At 43.9% G+C, this 16783-nt stretch overlaps 1 protein-coding gene across 16 annotated transcripts in view; it reads left to right on the top strand.

Moving 5' to 3' along the window:
• The window catches only part of NPHP4 (nephrocystin 4), a 107337-nt gene extending 91065 nt beyond the window's left edge, over window positions 1-16272 (top strand). For 13 of the 16 annotated variants that reach the window (XM_038377069.2, XM_043500055.1, XM_043500053.1 and 10 more), the window contains 11 exons: window positions 3045-3253; window positions 3442-3668; window positions 4336-4525; window positions 5989-6075; window positions 7227-7383; window positions 7587-7672; window positions 8873-8958; window positions 9240-9411; window positions 11419-11598; window positions 14672-14815; window positions 15630-16272. In XM_038377069.2, coding sequence (XP_038232997.1) covers window positions 3045-3253; window positions 3442-3668; window positions 4336-4525; window positions 5989-6075; window positions 7227-7383; window positions 7587-7672; window positions 8873-8958; window positions 9240-9411; window positions 11419-11598; window positions 14672-14815; window positions 15630-15770 — 1679 coding nt within the window. In that variant the 3' untranslated portion in view covers window positions 15771-16272. The remainder of the gene's footprint in view (window positions 1-3044; window positions 3254-3441; window positions 3669-4335; window positions 4526-5988; window positions 6076-7226; window positions 7384-7586; window positions 7673-8872; window positions 8959-9239; window positions 9412-11418; window positions 11599-14671; window positions 14816-15629) is intronic. The other 3 variants (XM_043500051.1, XM_043500050.1, XM_038377067.2) reach the window with 1 other exon arrangement.
• Window positions 16273-16783: the final 511 nt, after the last annotated feature.

Here is a 16783-nt window from a genome sequence, read left to right as displayed (position 1 = left end):
TCACCAAGGGAAGGTCATGCCTGACTAATCTAATCGCCTTTTATGATGAGATTACTGGTTCTGTGGATGAAGGGAAAGCAGTGGATGTATTGTTTCTTGACTTTAGCAAAGCTTTTGACACGGTCTCCCACAGCATTCTTGTCAGCAAGTTAAGGAAGTATGGGCTGGATGAATGCACTATAAGGTGGGTAGAAAGCTGGCTAGATTGTCGGGCTCAACGGGTAGTGATCAATGGCTCCATGTCTAGTTGGCAGCCGGTGTCAAGTGGAGTGCCCCAGGGGTCGGTCCTGGGGCCCGTTTTGTTCAATATCTTCATAAATGATCTGGAGGATGGTGTGGATTGCACTCTCAGCAAATTTGCGGATGATACTAAACTGGGAGGAGTGGTAGATACGCTGGAGGGGAGGGATAGGATACAGAAGGACCTAGACAAATTGGAGGATTGGGCCAAAAGAAATCTAATGAGGTTCAATAAGGATAAATGCAGGGTCCTGCACTTAGGATGGAAGAATCCAATGCACCGCTACAGACTAGGGACCGAATGGCTCGGCAGCAGTTCTGCGGAAAAGGACCTAGGGGTGACAGTGGACGAGAAGCTGGATATGAGTCAGCAGTGTGCCCTTGTTGCCAAGAAGGCCAATGGCATTTTGGGTTGTATAAGTAGGGGCATAGCGAGCAGATCGAGGGACGTGATCGTTCCCCTCTATTCGACACTGGTGAGGCCTCATCTGGAGTACTGTGTCCAGTTTTGGGCCCCACACTACAGGAAGGATGTGGATAAATTGGAAAGAGTACAACGAAGGGCAACAAAAATGATTAGGGGTCTAGAGCACATGACTTATGAGGAGAGGCTGAGGGAGCTGGGATTGTTTAGTCTGCAGAAGAGAAGAATGAGGGGGGATTTGATAGCTGCTTTCAACTACCTGAAAGGGGGTTTCAAAGAGGATGGCTCTAGACTGTTCTCAATGGTAGCAGATGACAGAACGAGGAGTAATGGTCTCAAGTTGCAATGGGGGAGGTTTAGATTGGATATTAGGAAAAACTTTTTCACTAAGAGGGTGGTGAAACACTGGAATGCGTTACCTAGGGAGGTGGTAGAATCTCCTTCCTTAGAGGTTTTTAAGGTCAGGCTTGACAAAGCCCTGGCTGGGATGATTTAACTGGGACTTGGTCCTGCGTTGAGCAGGGGGTTGGACTAGATGACCTTCTGGGGTCCCTTCCAACCCTGATATTCTATGATTCTATGATTCTATGATTCTAAGAAGAAGAATCTGAGATTTTAAAGCCAGAAGGGACATTATGATCTCCTAGTCTGATCTCCTGCAAAGCACAGAAATTCTTGCATCAAGCCTGCATCTTGTGGTTGAGCTAGCGCGCATTTTGATGGTATGAATCAGAGGCAGCTCACTGTCTCAGGGAGCGTGTGTGTGTGTGTGTGTGTGTGTGTGTGTGTGTGTGTGTGTTCACCAGAGAACCTCATAAGGTTCAGTTCAGAGAAAAGTCAAAGGTTTAGATTTTGATCCAAATTCACTGACCTGGAAATCCCTCAAAAATGTGCTCCCGCACAAGATTTCCACTCCTCCCTGGTGGGTCAGAAATCCGGTCTGAATCCTCTCTCCCATAGCACACCTGCTTCTAATTCAGCAGGAGTTAGGAAGCACAGAGATATGGGAAATGTAAATGCCTGGCTGGGTGTCACAGTCCCAAGTGGAGTGCTCTATGTGCTGAGCTGTGTGCGCTGGCCTCGTGGCAGAGTGAACAGAGTGAATTGGATGAATGCACCCTCCATGGAATTGTTTTGATATCAGAACATTCAGCTTTTAAATTGCAGAAGTTCCCCTACGGAGACAGGCTTTTCCAGCCAGGCATCCTCCTTTCTCGTTAATTTTTTAACATGGCCCGTACGGTTAAACGTTGTGGACACTTGCTGAAATGACTATTGCTAAAATACGAGCATTTTGGCTTAAGATGTCTAACCCAATTTGCCGTGTCTGGGAAACAGTTAAATGGATTTAAAATTAAATTCAGGTGGGTAATTTGCAAATAACCCTTGTTTACCAATTTTTTAAGAAAATGGAATGCAGCAAGACTCAAACAGCCTCTGTGTGGAGTTACACGTCATGTAGAGAGTTTAATCCCATGCATCAAGTGCTTGGTAGTGGATTGTATTTCACATGTTAAATATTTAGCTGGCACTTCAATTGGGAGTTGCTCCAGTGGCAATTTTGTGGAGAAATGAGAGAGTGAGGAGTGAAAGAACATTTTAATAAAAATGTAGATGTATGTATAGTGTACAGCAGGAAACAGGCCGGTTTTGAACTAAGGGAGAGGAACAGAATTCCCTTTTGGAAAATTTGGTGGCTTGAGATTGTTTGGGTTCATCTGGATATTTTGGCGATTGTCAGAGTCCCGTAAATTCCAGATGCTTGTTATTTATTCTGCATTTAATCCAGGCCTCTTAGTTACGTTGTCACTACTGAGAGGAATTTTTCTTGGGATCCACAGGCCAGAGAGAATTAATATAGCGCAATGTGTCACTCAGATCTGGCATGATGGCCACACATATAGGAGAGATGTGATTTGTCGGCTGTCTGTGGAAAGCTTCAGAAACTGTGCAATATAAAAAATTGCCTGACAGCCCTGGGTGTGTTGCTTAAACGGCCAATTTCGGTGCCAAACCCCGGGAGAGGGACCTTGGTATCAATTCCACCTACTACCCAGGCTTCTACCGAGACTACTCAGCTTTTACTGGCCCCTTAGGCCAGACTGAGGCTTGGTCAGGGAAAGAACAGTCTGTACCACAAAGTGGCTGTTCCTCAGCTCCCCTTCCTGGTGGTTGCCACTTCATTTGCTTGCTTCATTTGCTTGATTTAGAAGGCTTCAAACACCTGCATGCTTGAGGCAACTCAAGTCAGCATATCCCTCTGTTTGCCCACGTCATCCATCCATCTCCCTGTCTCAGCGGTCTATTGCACTGCTCCCCATGGGCTCCACCCCCGACTCTCTCAGCCCCAGACTCTGACACTTGTTTCCTTTGCACCCAGCTAAGAACGTGTCCCAAGCCCAGAAGCTGGCGGACGTGGACAGCGAGCTGGCTGCCATGCTGTTCAGCCGCCTGCAGGAAGTAAGCACGGCTTTCCAGCACACCAGCCGCGAGGCCAGCGCCAGCCGCAGGCGGAAGCTGGAGAGGATGATGATGGTGCGACAGCTCGAAGCCCAGGAGGATGTCAGCGGGAGGAGAGCAAGCCTCATGGTGAGGAGCACAGAGCGCTGTTGAAACGATCTTGAGACCAGAGAGCAATCGGGAGCCAGGCCTGACAAAACACATTGTAGCATCTCTCATGTCAGGGTTTGGGGGCAGGTTCCTTCGGATGAATCCTCAGACACACAGGGGAGGGGCCCACATCAGTGCGTTGGTCATAGGCATCTCTTCTTTGATAGGGCCGGCGTGAGGAGCGCATCCAGCACTCCAGGGACCTGCAGATTATTGATGCCTACCGGGAGCGCATCAAGGCCGAGAGCATCTCCAGCATGCTGAGACAGGCCATCACCACCAACTACACGCTCTATGCCACGCTGGGCACCGCAGAGTTCTTTGAGTTTGCCCTGAGAAACCCATACAACGTCCAGCACACAGTAACTATTGAGATTGACCACCCTGAGCTAAGGTAGGAGTCAAAGGTCTTCTCCCCTCCAAAATACTGCACGTTACACTTGGAAAGCCAGCCCAGAGCAAAGAGGCACTTATGGAAACGTGAGACAAGAGGTATCTTTGGGATCAAGCTTGTTGCTTTTCCATCTAGCATTTGAGGCTTTATTGGGAAAGGCGGGGGGGTCAGTCTATAATGAGGACTCCATCATACACCAATGACCTGCTCCCCCCATTCAGAGATTTCACTTTTCTTTTGTTTTCTTCCGACGTCCTGTATCACTATCCAAAGGGATGGGAGAATGCAAGCTACTGAGAAGCTAAGCACAGAAGAGTTGCCACACTAGGTCAAATCTACCCTAGTTATCCTGCCGCTAGCTGTGACCAATGCAACCACCATCTGTAATTCACGTGCCTCACTGTGCAGTATTCGGGGAGGGGCGGGTGTATTGGGGGCAAGGAGTGGAGAGGTCTTTGTTTCCCAAACCAAAGGTGTGGTTGATTTTGGAGTTTTCTTTCCATTTAATATGTGCCTGCACATTCCAGCAACTGTCCTTTTTCCAACCCCCCTCCCCGTACACTGAGGTTTAGGTATAACTCACAGCCTCATTTTGGGATCAGGGGGAACCCCAGCTCCTGGGATGTTCTGTCCCCAAAGTAACTCTGCCTTTGATTTTTTTCCACAGTGTTATTGTGGACAGTAGGGAGTGGAGACACTTCAAAGAGCTGACCCAAACAATGACTACTCCAGTAGAAGAGGACATGTTCCATCTTCAGGACAACCTCATGCCTCAGGTCTACCTGCGCCCCAAAGAGACCATTCACATTCCATTTAAATACCAGACCTTCTCTATAGACCACGCTGTCATGATGCAGGTACACATATCACCCTATCACTTCTGCTATATTATGACATAGGACAAATAAAACAATGAGGAAAGGGTCCATTTGCCTACCATCATTATCTAGAATTAAACATGATGCTAACTGTATAAACTTCTATGCCCATTTTATAACCAATGCTATTTCTAGCAGGTGATGGGTAGTATGCCACATCGCTTAACATCAGCTGTTCTTTATATTGCTTTCTATAGCATTTCTATTCTTCTGTTCCTGCTGTCTGGTATCACACCAATAAATTTACAGAAATATGACTTAGCTCATAAGGGAAGGCCTAAAAATATCAGGTCTTTGTTGCCGAGGAGCAATGGCTGAATGTCTCTGGGAGACATCAGAAATATCTGGAAGAGGCTCTTCTGTAATCTTCTCTCTTCTGGCCCCATCCAGAACCAGGAAACAAAGAGCACACAAAATTGGAAAAAATAAGAGGGGACTCCATCTTTGAGGCCAAAGTGGCTTGTCCATCTGTTGTGGTTGAATAATAGCAAACAAACTCGCAGTGAGGCTCACATGAGGATTAAAACAGAGAGGCCTTACATTTTAAAGACAGGGCTCTAGCTTCAGGGGGAACAATCCCCTCTACCTTTACAACTGGCTCACGTCCGCCTGTGCTTCTCAGTTCTTGATGTGTTAAGATTTAGGGTCAAATTCATTGGTGTAACTCCATCAGTGGGATGAATGTGACCCTTTGTCTGCTCTTTAGAAGCATAAAATTGGCTTTTAAAATGAGATTGTATCTAAATTGTTCCCTTTTATTCCCTTTTTAGCTCAATGCCACGGAATAAATGAATAGGGAAGGCAAAGCTGCTGGGTGCTTGTAGAATTCAGAGTGGTTAGGCCGAGGTACAAGCCAGCTGTGTAACCCTAGAGTGCTCCTCTAACTCTCAGCAGTGGGACAGAAGAGAGGGTTCAGAGGACAACAGGCTCTTGATGCTATCTGCAATGCATTGCACTATTTTACTGATGTTCACATATTTTAGCAAAGCCACCAATGACAAGAACATGCAGAAATATAGAAAAGCAACTCTCACTTCCTCAACAACACTGTGAAGAGGCCAACAGTAGCAAGGAATTTGCAATTCATGGTGTTTTAAAGTTAGTACCTGAATTCCCAGGTGCAAGGGAGAGCTCTTCTAGAGCAGAGCACTTTGTGTTTTATAGGACAACATTATCTGCGTAGGGGATCTCTGCACTGAAACCCTGCTCTCCCAACATGTAGGGAGCTGTCATTGATTGGTGTATGCAAAGAGCAGCTGATCACAAGCAGAGGGACAGCTGGTGGCTCTGGGAAGAGAATCTTACCCTTACTAGTTTTCACTGTGATATGGTTTCTTAAACATTATAGATTTAGATCAAAACAGTAGTGAAAATTCCAAAGAATGCATTCATGACGCGACGTACACTGCTGCTGTGCATGATTACTACTTCTTAATTTCTAGCAGGGCCCCATTGAGCTGAGATTCAATAAAGGCACAGAAGCTGCACCACCCTGGAAGTCCAGTGCCATGCTGACAAAACGCATCAAGGTAACAGAGGCAAAAAGAAGTGCTGTCATTTAGGTGAATTGCAAATGATCAAAACCCTATGACAAAGATTAAGCCTACACATATATAATTCCTTTTAACTACCCATTTATGGTAGGCCATAAGGTTTTTCATGATCAGGAAATAAACTTTTCTGAATCTCATTGGAGGTCTATTGTAATGTATAGAAATAGGGTAGTATCCCTTTAAATGCGTTGTGAGCTCTCTGATGATGATCACCGTGTTCTCTGTTGTAAATGCCACCACAAACCAGTATGGCAGGGTATAGATAACTAGGCTTTATGTGTTTGTATGTATTTAGTGAACATGGCTATTTAGAACTCAGTCATGTCTGTGTGGCTTCTCATACAGTTTTTGTTATGAAAAGAGCAAAATACAATGACTTTACAGCCATGGCAAGCATAGTTTTTAAAAGGATTTTGTTTGCAAATATATCTATTGACCTCTATGTCACCAAACCGTGCTTGGTTTTTAATTCCTCTATCAAGTATTGGTTTAAAGCTACTCCCCTGAAAATCTATGGTTTCAATGCCCTGGAGATTCCATTCACAGTTTTAGATTTTACCATCACATATTTATTTAAGTTGAATTCTCTTTATAGCATCCTAAGTCCCATGCTATTTGGTGGTAACTGCTTCAGAGCTGTAAACAGATTGAGAATTGATTTTGTTCCCATTGTCGATCAGAATGAAAGCCAGAGATGGTATTTTCTCTTGCTGTAGCACAGGGGTCGGCAACTGCTGACATGTGGCCCATCATGATAATCTGCTGGCGGGCCGCGAAAGATTTTGCTTACATTGACTGTCAGCAGGCACGGCCCCCCGCAGCTCCCAGTGGCCGCGGTTCGCCATTCCCAACCAATGGAAGCTGCGGGAAGTCGTGTGGGCCTCAGGGACATGCTGGCCACAACTTCCCGCAGCTCCCATTGGCTGGGAATGGCGAACTGCGGTCACTGGGAGCTGCGGGGGGCTGTGCCTGCGGATGGTCAATGTAAACAAAATGTCTCGCCGCCCGCCAGCGGAGTACCTCGATGGGCTGCATGCAGAAGGTTGCAGACCCCTGCTGTAGCATTTGTTGATGGTCTCTTTTCTTTCTCTCTCATCGAATTCATTATTATTTTTTGTTTTGCACAGATCTCCTTTAAGGCAAATGGTGACAAACCCATTGCAATTCTCAGTGTTAATGTGGAGCCTCAGCCCCACGTGGTGGATCAGACGTTCCGATTCTATCATCCGGAGCTCACCTTCCTGAAGAAGTCCATACGGTTACCTCCATGGTACACCTTGCCAGGTAACTGTCTGCATCCAGCTGAGAACTGGCATGCAAATATTGTGTCTGCTTGTGTTTCCATGTTTTGTTTTGCAGGGCTGTAGGTTTTAAAGAGACACATACTTAAAGATTTACCAGCTTTCAGGCCTTCCGGATAACGAGGGCAGGAGATGGGCCTATGCCTAACAGCAGGGAGAGTGGTCATCTTATGCTTTTTTCCCTAGGTGCCCCAGCAGGAATGCCAGGTGGGGAACCGGAGATGTACGTCCGCTGCAGTGACCCCAACATCATTTGTGAAACAAAGAAAATGGTACTAATGACAAAAATCAAGTGGAAATCCAATGGAATCTATCCTTTATTTTCTATCCATCGCTGTATCTAAAGCAAAGATACCATGCACCAATGGTTCATTGATCTGTAATGATAGAATATGGGGTGTTACTAGGTTGTGACTGCCTCACTCCCCTGTTAAAAAGGAACAGAACTTCTCTAGCCTGCTTCCATCATATTTGCAGTGTGGGTTTAATACCACAATATATACCATAATTTGTTATGCTGCATTGCATTGTTCATGTGAAGAAAGGCCAGATTTGAAATGCTGTTGGAAACTGCCACTTATGGAAACACCAGCTCTCCAGTTAGCTGCCACAGATAAATTCTTCGGAAATCAGAGGTTCCAATAAGGAAAGAAATAAAAATGTGTCTCATTGAATAGACCGCAAAACCTCAACTGGATTGCGGTGCTGCTCTTTGTGTCATATTCCAAGACAGCATCCAAGTACTCAAGACTCAGTAGCTACAAGAAGGAGGGCCACTTGATCAATCGATAAATAAATAGATTGATCTAACTTCTGATCCCTTTCCTTTCAGTCGATGATATTTCTCCATCATACAAGTGTTGCTTGATCTCCTGCATCTCCCTCTGATGGCCTGATCCAATAACTGAGACGCTTTCAGGGGCTGATCCAAAGCCCACGGAGGTTAATGACAGGCTCTCATTGACTGTCAATGGGCTTTTGATCAGGTCATCAGAGGGAGATGCATAGAAAAGCAGCTCATGATGTGCTTTGTGTTGTAATTTTTAGCTCTGATTCCAAGTTTCCTGGATTTTATTTTCAGCCGGTTGGGATTTAAATGAAAAACAAACTCACACATAAATGCGGACGGTAATGAAGGTGCTTGTTAATTGCCATTGAAGAAATCTGCTAGCATGGTAATTGGATTATGGCTTGTTAGAAAACTTGGGGGAAATTCTGCAAAATCTAATTACTGAAACAGACCCGGAATACGAGAGCCATTTGTATCCTCTTTTGTAATTAAAAATGTTGGAAAAAGCCAAGCTGTATAATAATGTAATATGGTAGCTTAGCTGGGTTCTGGAGCCCTCTGCTTGTGGAAGTGGAGTGGTGGGGGGTTAAAATAAAGGGAAAAGGAACCCCTGGGGTTCTCATTAGCTGGTTTGATCTCTTGGTTAACTATTCTAATGATGCTTTCCAATTTCTGTACTCAGGGTCCTGGGGAACCACAGGATGTGTTCTTAAAAGTAGCTGGAGGACCAAGCCCACAGATCAAAAAATTCTTTGTTGCTATTTACACGTAAGTAAGAGAATCCAAAAGTAGAAGAGAGAGAATTCTCCAGAAATCTTGTCAGAGCAGATAAGGAAACGCACATGGAACATTCCTAGTACACTGGTTCCAGCGCGTGACTTATTTTTCTGACAAGCAAAAATCTGGAAGAAGATTTGTATGATTCTCTTGAAATACGCCTGTTTGCAAAACCTGGACTAGGCTGGAAGATGTTAAGAGGGTTCTGAAGATTCAGTGTCACCTTTTCCTTTAGTACAGTCATAACAGGCGCCTCTCTCTCTCTGCTCCAGAGATGCCTGGCTTGCTGCACCCATTCAGATCTGGCAATTTTACCTTCACTCGCTGCAACGTGTGGACGTTAGCTGCATAACTGGCCAGTTGACCCGCCTTTCCTTGGTTCTCAGGGGCACCCAAACGATCAGGAAAGTGAGAGCTTATACCTCGCATACACAGGAGCTGAAGGTAGGCTCTGCCGTTGGACTCAGAGGTGTTTGCTGCCAATTCCTCTCTTCCTTCCCCACCACAAAGAGAAACTTTTCATTTGGAAGAGACTGTAGTTAGGAGTGAGCTGAAAATTAGTGAAATACTTTACAATTATAATTATGAATGGACTTACGTTGACAGTCCCAGTGAAAATAACCCTCCAATATGAAACAAGTCTCATTAGGAATTATGAACAATTTACTGCCATAAAGTCTTCATTATAATTATCTTTTGATTAAAGTCGTCATGTGTAGGATCATTGGTACAAAACCCCAGAGGGCAAATTATCTGAATTAATGAGACTATCTGAAGACTAATAATTTCTTTAGAATTAATTTAGTCGTAATTATAAATGTGAATAATAAAAGACACACAAACTCCATTGCCATTCCATAAATTAGGAAATAAAGAAATCAGTGTTTAAATGCTGTCCTCACTGAGGCAGAACATGGAGATGAATTCCCTTGACGGCGACCAGAGCGAGCTCAGTCACCACAATGGGCGGCTTTCTTTGCAGTGACCTGAATTATGGTTGGGAGTTGTACATCTTGAATTCTGTGTTAGCTTCCTGTGACGTAGGGGCTGGGCTCTAGTTGGCCGAAGTGGTAATTAGAACTGTAATACATTGCAGGAAAGCACGTGTGAGAAGGCAGCCCCTGCCTGACGCACCCTCCTGTGGCAGGCCACGGCCTGGTCTGCCTCAGTTTCCCCTTTCATAATTTCATAGTTTCCCCTCCAAAACAATCCAAACAGTCTTTCTTACTGTAAATAAAAGGTCTTGTTGGGTTCATTTATTACAAAAGTCCCATGTACATAAACCATTACAAAAGTTCCACAGCCATAGTCCAGATTTCCCCCAACAGATAAGGCTCTGGAGTCTCTCTCAGGAGATTATCCCCCCCACCCCCCTGTTTGCTGTGTAATGTCACATGGGTCTTTTATCTGATTCATAAATCTGTTTGGCACCTAAAATGAAAGTGTCTGTTACTCTGATATTTCAAAGTATCTTTTCCACCTCAAGTAGGAGGTTCTAGCTATACAAATAACCTGCCCTTTCCTTCTAGCTAATCAGACGGTATTCTGGTAGTCGATATATTGTTAGGGCTCTCAGAAAAGAATTTTTAAATAAAACACAAAATGCCAGGACTGTCTTTGCCGTATGTGTGTGTAAAATAAAAATGATGACTAACATTAATGTACATAACTCAACAAAACCAAATACATTCAGAGACCATCTGTTTTGCACATGGCATCTAATGTCTCAAGTATATTTTAAATGTATAGCACTCTGTTGGTAGCATTTTTTTGATCCTGCATCAGGCATCCACAGGGCAGTAGCAGGGTTAACATTTCTAGCTGAGAAGAGCACTCTAGATGTTATTGAAATTCATTCTGCTAAGCAAAGTTCCTCTGCAGACAGGCTCTGAACGTGCAGCTCAGACAGAGATTGTACAATGAAGTTAGAGCTTTGTTTATTAATGCAGCCAGCTTTAATTTCCTTCTCAGAAATACACATTTCTTGACATTTGATCAGTCTAGAAGGTACAGTAGATTAGCTTCCCTTCAGACTTGATCAAAGGTCACCATGTTGGTGCCTCTAAAAAGATTTTTCGTGGCACATGTAAAAGTTTGGGTTAATTTCTCCTCCACTGTCTCTCATGCTGAGACTATCCCAATAACGTGTTATATTAACAGTGCTGATAACTTTGACCATCACTGATACCATCTTTCATTTTCATCTAGACAATTCTGGTTTTCTTGCATTTTTAATATAAAACATTTTGAGCTGGAGTGTACCAGATTGAGATTTCATTTCCAGGACCGAAAAGATGCATCATTTGGGGATTCTAATTAAACCTTTTCATTGTCTTTCCTGAGAGGCAGAGAGGCCTCATCTGCACATGTAGAGTTTGTGTTCCTATGGCTTGGTTGCTGCCCTAAATTGTGAGCATTTCTGCTGGTTTCCATTTTGCTCATTTCCTACAGGTGGATCCCAAAGGTGTGTTTATTCTCCCTCCGAACGGGGTTCAGGACCTGCATATCGGTGTGAGGCCTCAGAAAGCAGGCAGCAGATTTGTTTACCTCAATCTGGTGGATGTGGAGTACCACCAGCTTGTTTCGTCCTGGCTGGTGTGTGTCTCCTGCCGACAGCCTGTCATTTCTAAGGTACCTGGGTGCACTCTGATAACAACATTCCAGGCAGATCACACTGTCTGTTTGTCACTCGAAAGCCTAGAATGTCTCTTGAGTCAATGTGAAGTGATGGAAATAGCTACAAGCATGGCTGAGAGCTCTTTGTGTTTAGAATGTCACCAGGTTCAGTCATCACTGGGATTCGTGGTCTGTTACCATCAAATTTTTAAGTTCTCAGCCATGTTGACTCTACAAATTACACTTGTGCGACAGCATGGGCTGTTAGCTGCTAGTTAAATCTTATTTGCCAAAGATGGAACTGCCTGAGTGCAAAGTGAGCTGACTAGTTTTAATGGAAGGGTCACTACCGTCTGTAGCTACCTATTTACTGCGACTGTCTATCTCTATGTCATCCATTACCATAGCCTTTAGCCAACACTTCTGGTCAGAAATCAGTCCCTCGCATTGAGTGTGAGAAACTTCCAAGTCATTCATCGTACAGGGAAGGGCGAGACTAGAGTCCTGTGTTGTTACAACTCCAGAACGTGGGTAGAACATTTTGATTTTATTATTATTCTTTGGACAGTGTTTTGCTTTCTTTGCAGTCTCTTCAAACTTGAAAGACTCTTCCCTTCACCAGGAATATATTATAGGATCATAAAACTGATTTGTAAACATTTGGGACAAATAGTGACAAAACCACTTTGTTCTTTGAGTTAATCACCTTAAAGTAGTAATATTTTTAACAGCAACAAAGTAATTGCCCTCACATGCTATATGTAATCAAATTGCCATTGGAATTATAATAACTTTATATTACTATATCTGGACAGCTGCTTTAGATATGGCCCTGGGTATAACCAGAGGAAGCACTCATGGTTTTTCCCTTTGTACATAAATACTACTCCTTCTCCCAATTTTGTGTATATAGGCCCCAGGTCAGGAAAGCACCGAAGCACAAATCCATGCCTAGTTAGGAAAGCACGTGCTGAACTGTCACTGAAGTCAGCGGGACTTTATGCACACATTTAAGTGCTTTCCAGAATCAGGGCTATAGTGGCATGCGTGTCTGTGGTAACACTTGTGGGTAGCTCTTGTATTCAGAATATATCGTAGAGGATTTTGAGGGAACCTGGTGTATGGTATGGGTTACATTGTGCTGAGCACTGTGACCTGGATCTAGGATGCACTTAAGCACGTGCTTAACTTTCAGCCTGTGAACAATCCCACTGAAAACCATCAGAAAATCATGTTTGGCCTCCGTTTTGAAGGTAGCTCTACCCATAGAGCCCCCGTTCCCAAAGTCAGTCACAGCAGGGGTATTTCCTAGTAGTGCTGACTCCACTCTGCTCTGGGATTTCGGGCCAAAGAGGTAAACTGGATTTCCCATTTAACTATTGTTCATTTTTAAACGTTTCCCTGAAATACTCTATATTGGGGGAAGTTAAGTGCAACATTACAGCACTGCTACACTTTCCCTTGTAACGACAGAACCACTCCCGTATGCCGTGTGATGGGAATTAGCACCATGGCTGTCCTGATGGAAATAAATTAGCTAGCTGCAAAGGAGCCTGGCTATGATCCCAGCTGAGTCCCTTTTGTCATTCAGGCGAATAACCCCGTATATACAAAAGACTCACTGCAGAATTCAGGCTGGGGGAGAGCCCTTTCTCCACTTTGCCCTGATGGTAGAAATTTAAGCATAATCCATGCTTCCTGGGAGATGAGAGGAAAGCTGGGTGAGGTGAGGGAACTAATATTTTCACAGTGAGTGAAAGTTTCCCCTGTGCAAGGCCTATGCAGCACTTTAGCCTTCAATAAGGGGTTTCAAGTGGGATTTAAGGGGGCCCACTCTGGCACACCCATTGGGAATAGCCTAACAAAGGATCCACTTAGGAAGAAAAATTCCTCTAATGAATAGACATGAGACATTGCAACCAGCACTGACACCATCGCCGTGGGATGTGTGGAAGGGAGAGAGGGAGCTGATTGTGGTAGCCTGGAGACACCCCTTAAAGTTTCTGGTCAAAACATTTTGAAAGGGATTTTCAAAAACACTGAGCCTTGTCCCAATGAGAGTTCGACCACTGGCTTCGGCAGGAGCAGATTCAGGCCAGCCTTGAGTACTTTGGACCCACCTGCCCCTTGTTCCTATGAAATGGTCCTAGGAGATTTGAATCCACAGTTAGCCTTAGAACGATAAATAATTGGGACTGGAATGATAGATAGAGAAGTCTTCTGTTCTTGCTGCCAAGCATATGGATTAGAAGATCCAAAAGGAGTCATCCAGTCTCCGCTGTTATTCCTTCCATAAATGGCCTAAACAGAATCTGTGATTGGGTTATAATCACTTCGCTTCCATGTTCTAATAACTCATTGCTGGGTTCTTGTATAGTAGTTCTCACTCTCTGCAAATTTACTGAACATTTTGGTAGTGACTCCAGAATAAAGGGAAATCAAAAACCAGTCGGAGAATACTTCAATCTCTTTGGTCACTCGATTACAGACCTAAAAGTGACAATTCTTCAACAAAAAAACTTCAAAAACAGACTCCAACGAGAGACTGCTGAATATGGAATTAATTTGCAAACTGAATTCAATTAACTTAGGCTTGAATAAAGACTGGGAGTGGATGGGTCATTACACAAAGTAAAACTATTTCCACATGTTTATTCCTCCCCCACTGTTCCTCAGATGTTCTTGTCAACTGCTGAAAATGGCCCACCTTGATTATCACTACAAAAGGTTTTTTTCTCTCCTGCTAGTAATAGCTCACCTTACCTGATCACTCTCCTTACAGTGTGTATGGTAACACCCATTGTTTCATGTTCTCTGTGTATATAAACCTCCCCCACTGTATTTTCCACTGAATGCATCCGATGAAGTGAGCTGTAGCTCACGAAAGCTTATGCTCAAATAAATTTGTTAGTCTCTAAGGTGCCACAAGTCCTCCTTTTCTTTTTGCGGATACAGACTAACACGGCTGCTACTCTGCTTCCTGTGGGTGTTTACTATACCATGTGGGAAACCACTGTGCTTTTACTCCAGACTTAGCCTGTGTCAGTACTGAAATGACAATGCTGTGATTTCTTATATGTAACCACAGGCATTTGAAATAACGCTCCCTTCCGGCGGAGGGAAAGGCTCCAACAAGCGGATCACATACACGAACCCGTATCCCTCCAGGAGGATGTACTTCCTGCATACCAACCGAGCTGACCTGCTGCAGTTCAAGGAGGATTCCTTTGAGGTAGCAAACCAAACAGAGTGGCGGGAGAAGCTCAGATACTCTTGCAGTAGGCCTGTCTGTCTTTCTGGTTTTCAATCCTCAAAGGTTTTCCAAAGTTAATGATTTTCTCCAATGCTCAATGGCTGACTTTCAGAGATGCTGCTCCTATTGTCTCTAGCAGGAGTTCTGAGAGGTGAACACATTTAAAAATCACTCCCAGAATGTTTTTCTGCTTGTTGTGGTCTGTTGTGGTCCATCATTTGCTTTTTACCCTGAATCCTAGAATGCATGTTCCACTCACATCGAAACTGTACCATTTGCTCAGGGAGACTGGAAATAGATTAAAGAAAAGGAGTACTTATGGCACCTTAGAGACTAAACAAATTTATTAGAGCATAAGCTTTCGTGAGCTACAGCCCGATGAAGTGAGCTGTAGCTCACAAAAGCTTATGCTCTAATAAACTTGTTAGTCTCTAAGGTGCCACAAGTCCTCCTTTTCTTTTTGCGAATACAGACTAACATGGCTGCTACTCTGAAACCTGGAAATAGATTAGTAAGTTTCATGTGTTTTGAAAACTTTAGACTTCTTTTGTGCTCTGTAAGAGTTTGCTAGGGAAGGGTGGTGCTGTGTGAACTCAGTGGGTTGGGATGTCTGACACTGGGATCACGTAGAAATCACGTTATGTGTTACTGTCGGGGACATCTCCCGTGCTGTTTTGTCAGCTGACAGACCCCTCTTGCAGCTTGGTGCCAAATGCACGTGTGTGCTAGTGCAAGCCATGCTGGTGTAAGGAGAATGGAGATGTTTAGTGCTGACATCTCACTCTTTTTGCAGATTGGAGGAGGGGAGACGTACACTATTGGCTTGCGGTTTGCACCAAGCCAGAGCACCGGGGAGGAGGAGATTCTGATTTATATCAATGACCATGAAGACAAGAATGAAGAAACTTTCTGTGTGAAGGTTGCCTATCAATAAAGAGGAGGATTTGCCCGAGGGTCAGTAGAATGACACGTTCCTGGAGCATCTGTCGAAGCTTTCATCTTACTCCACCTACCAAGCGACATAGTCCTGTTGTCATTATCAGCTTTAGAGACTTTTCCCTCCATAGATTTTCTGGTTCTGAATTTCCTTGACCATGTTTGTTTGCAGACAGAAAACCGAGTGAGCTGCTCTGTGAACCTAGCCCACATGCTGGCAGGATGTGTTTCCTTCCTGTTTGCAGTTTGTCTCTATCTAATCAAGCCATGGCCAAGTCAATATGATTTATTGTCTGACTGAATTCTTGGCACATCAACATGACCTCTAATGATGTAACATAGCCATATTTGTTCTACTTGAAACCCTATGTATTTATACCATATGCCACATCCAGATGATTGTCAGTATTTCTGTTATCCTTTGCTGAGCTGTGGGCTTGTTTGGATTTTTATTTTTTAAATTCTTTTTTAACAGATTTTAAAAAGCTGCATTTCCAGAATGTGTTTGTTTTAAGTATTTTGTTTTTTGAACTGTATTTTGTACACAAAGATGACAGTTTTATGGTACTTCACTCATTCTACTTCATCTAAATTGTTGCATAGAGCTCAAAGAGTGCAGCACAGTTTTCTGTTACAAGGCTTTTGTTTGCCAGTAGCTTCGCATTGCATGCTGGAGCAAGCAGCGGGGTTGTCCTTCCTCTCGCTAATCCCTTTAAGTGACAGATCAGAAGCTCTCCACAATCCAGCCCATCACTTGCATTTCTATGAACTGTCCCGGAGGCTAGAAAGGCTCAACAGGTTCTGTGTGATTTCAGATCACTCAGTCAGCTCAGAATTCATGCATTATTAGAATTGACAGAAGATAATCTCTTCTAAAGGTGAGTACTAGAGATGTCAAAATTGTCTGATGTTGGAATTTCATTTAATCTATGAGCACACAGCATCCATATCTGGTATTGGTTTCAGGGTAGGGGACCCTTGCAGATCTCAGGCAAAGGTGGGAACTGGAAA

The sequence above is a fragment of the Dermochelys coriacea genome, chromosome 18 (assembly GCF_009764565.3).
Source record: "Dermochelys coriacea isolate rDerCor1 chromosome 18, rDerCor1.pri.v4, whole genome shotgun sequence".
NCBI lineage: Eukaryota > Metazoa > Chordata > Testudines > Dermochelyidae > Dermochelys > Dermochelys coriacea.
The sequence above is the reverse complement of the archived record's forward strand: the minus strand, read 5'-3'. Positions and strand labels throughout refer to the sequence as shown.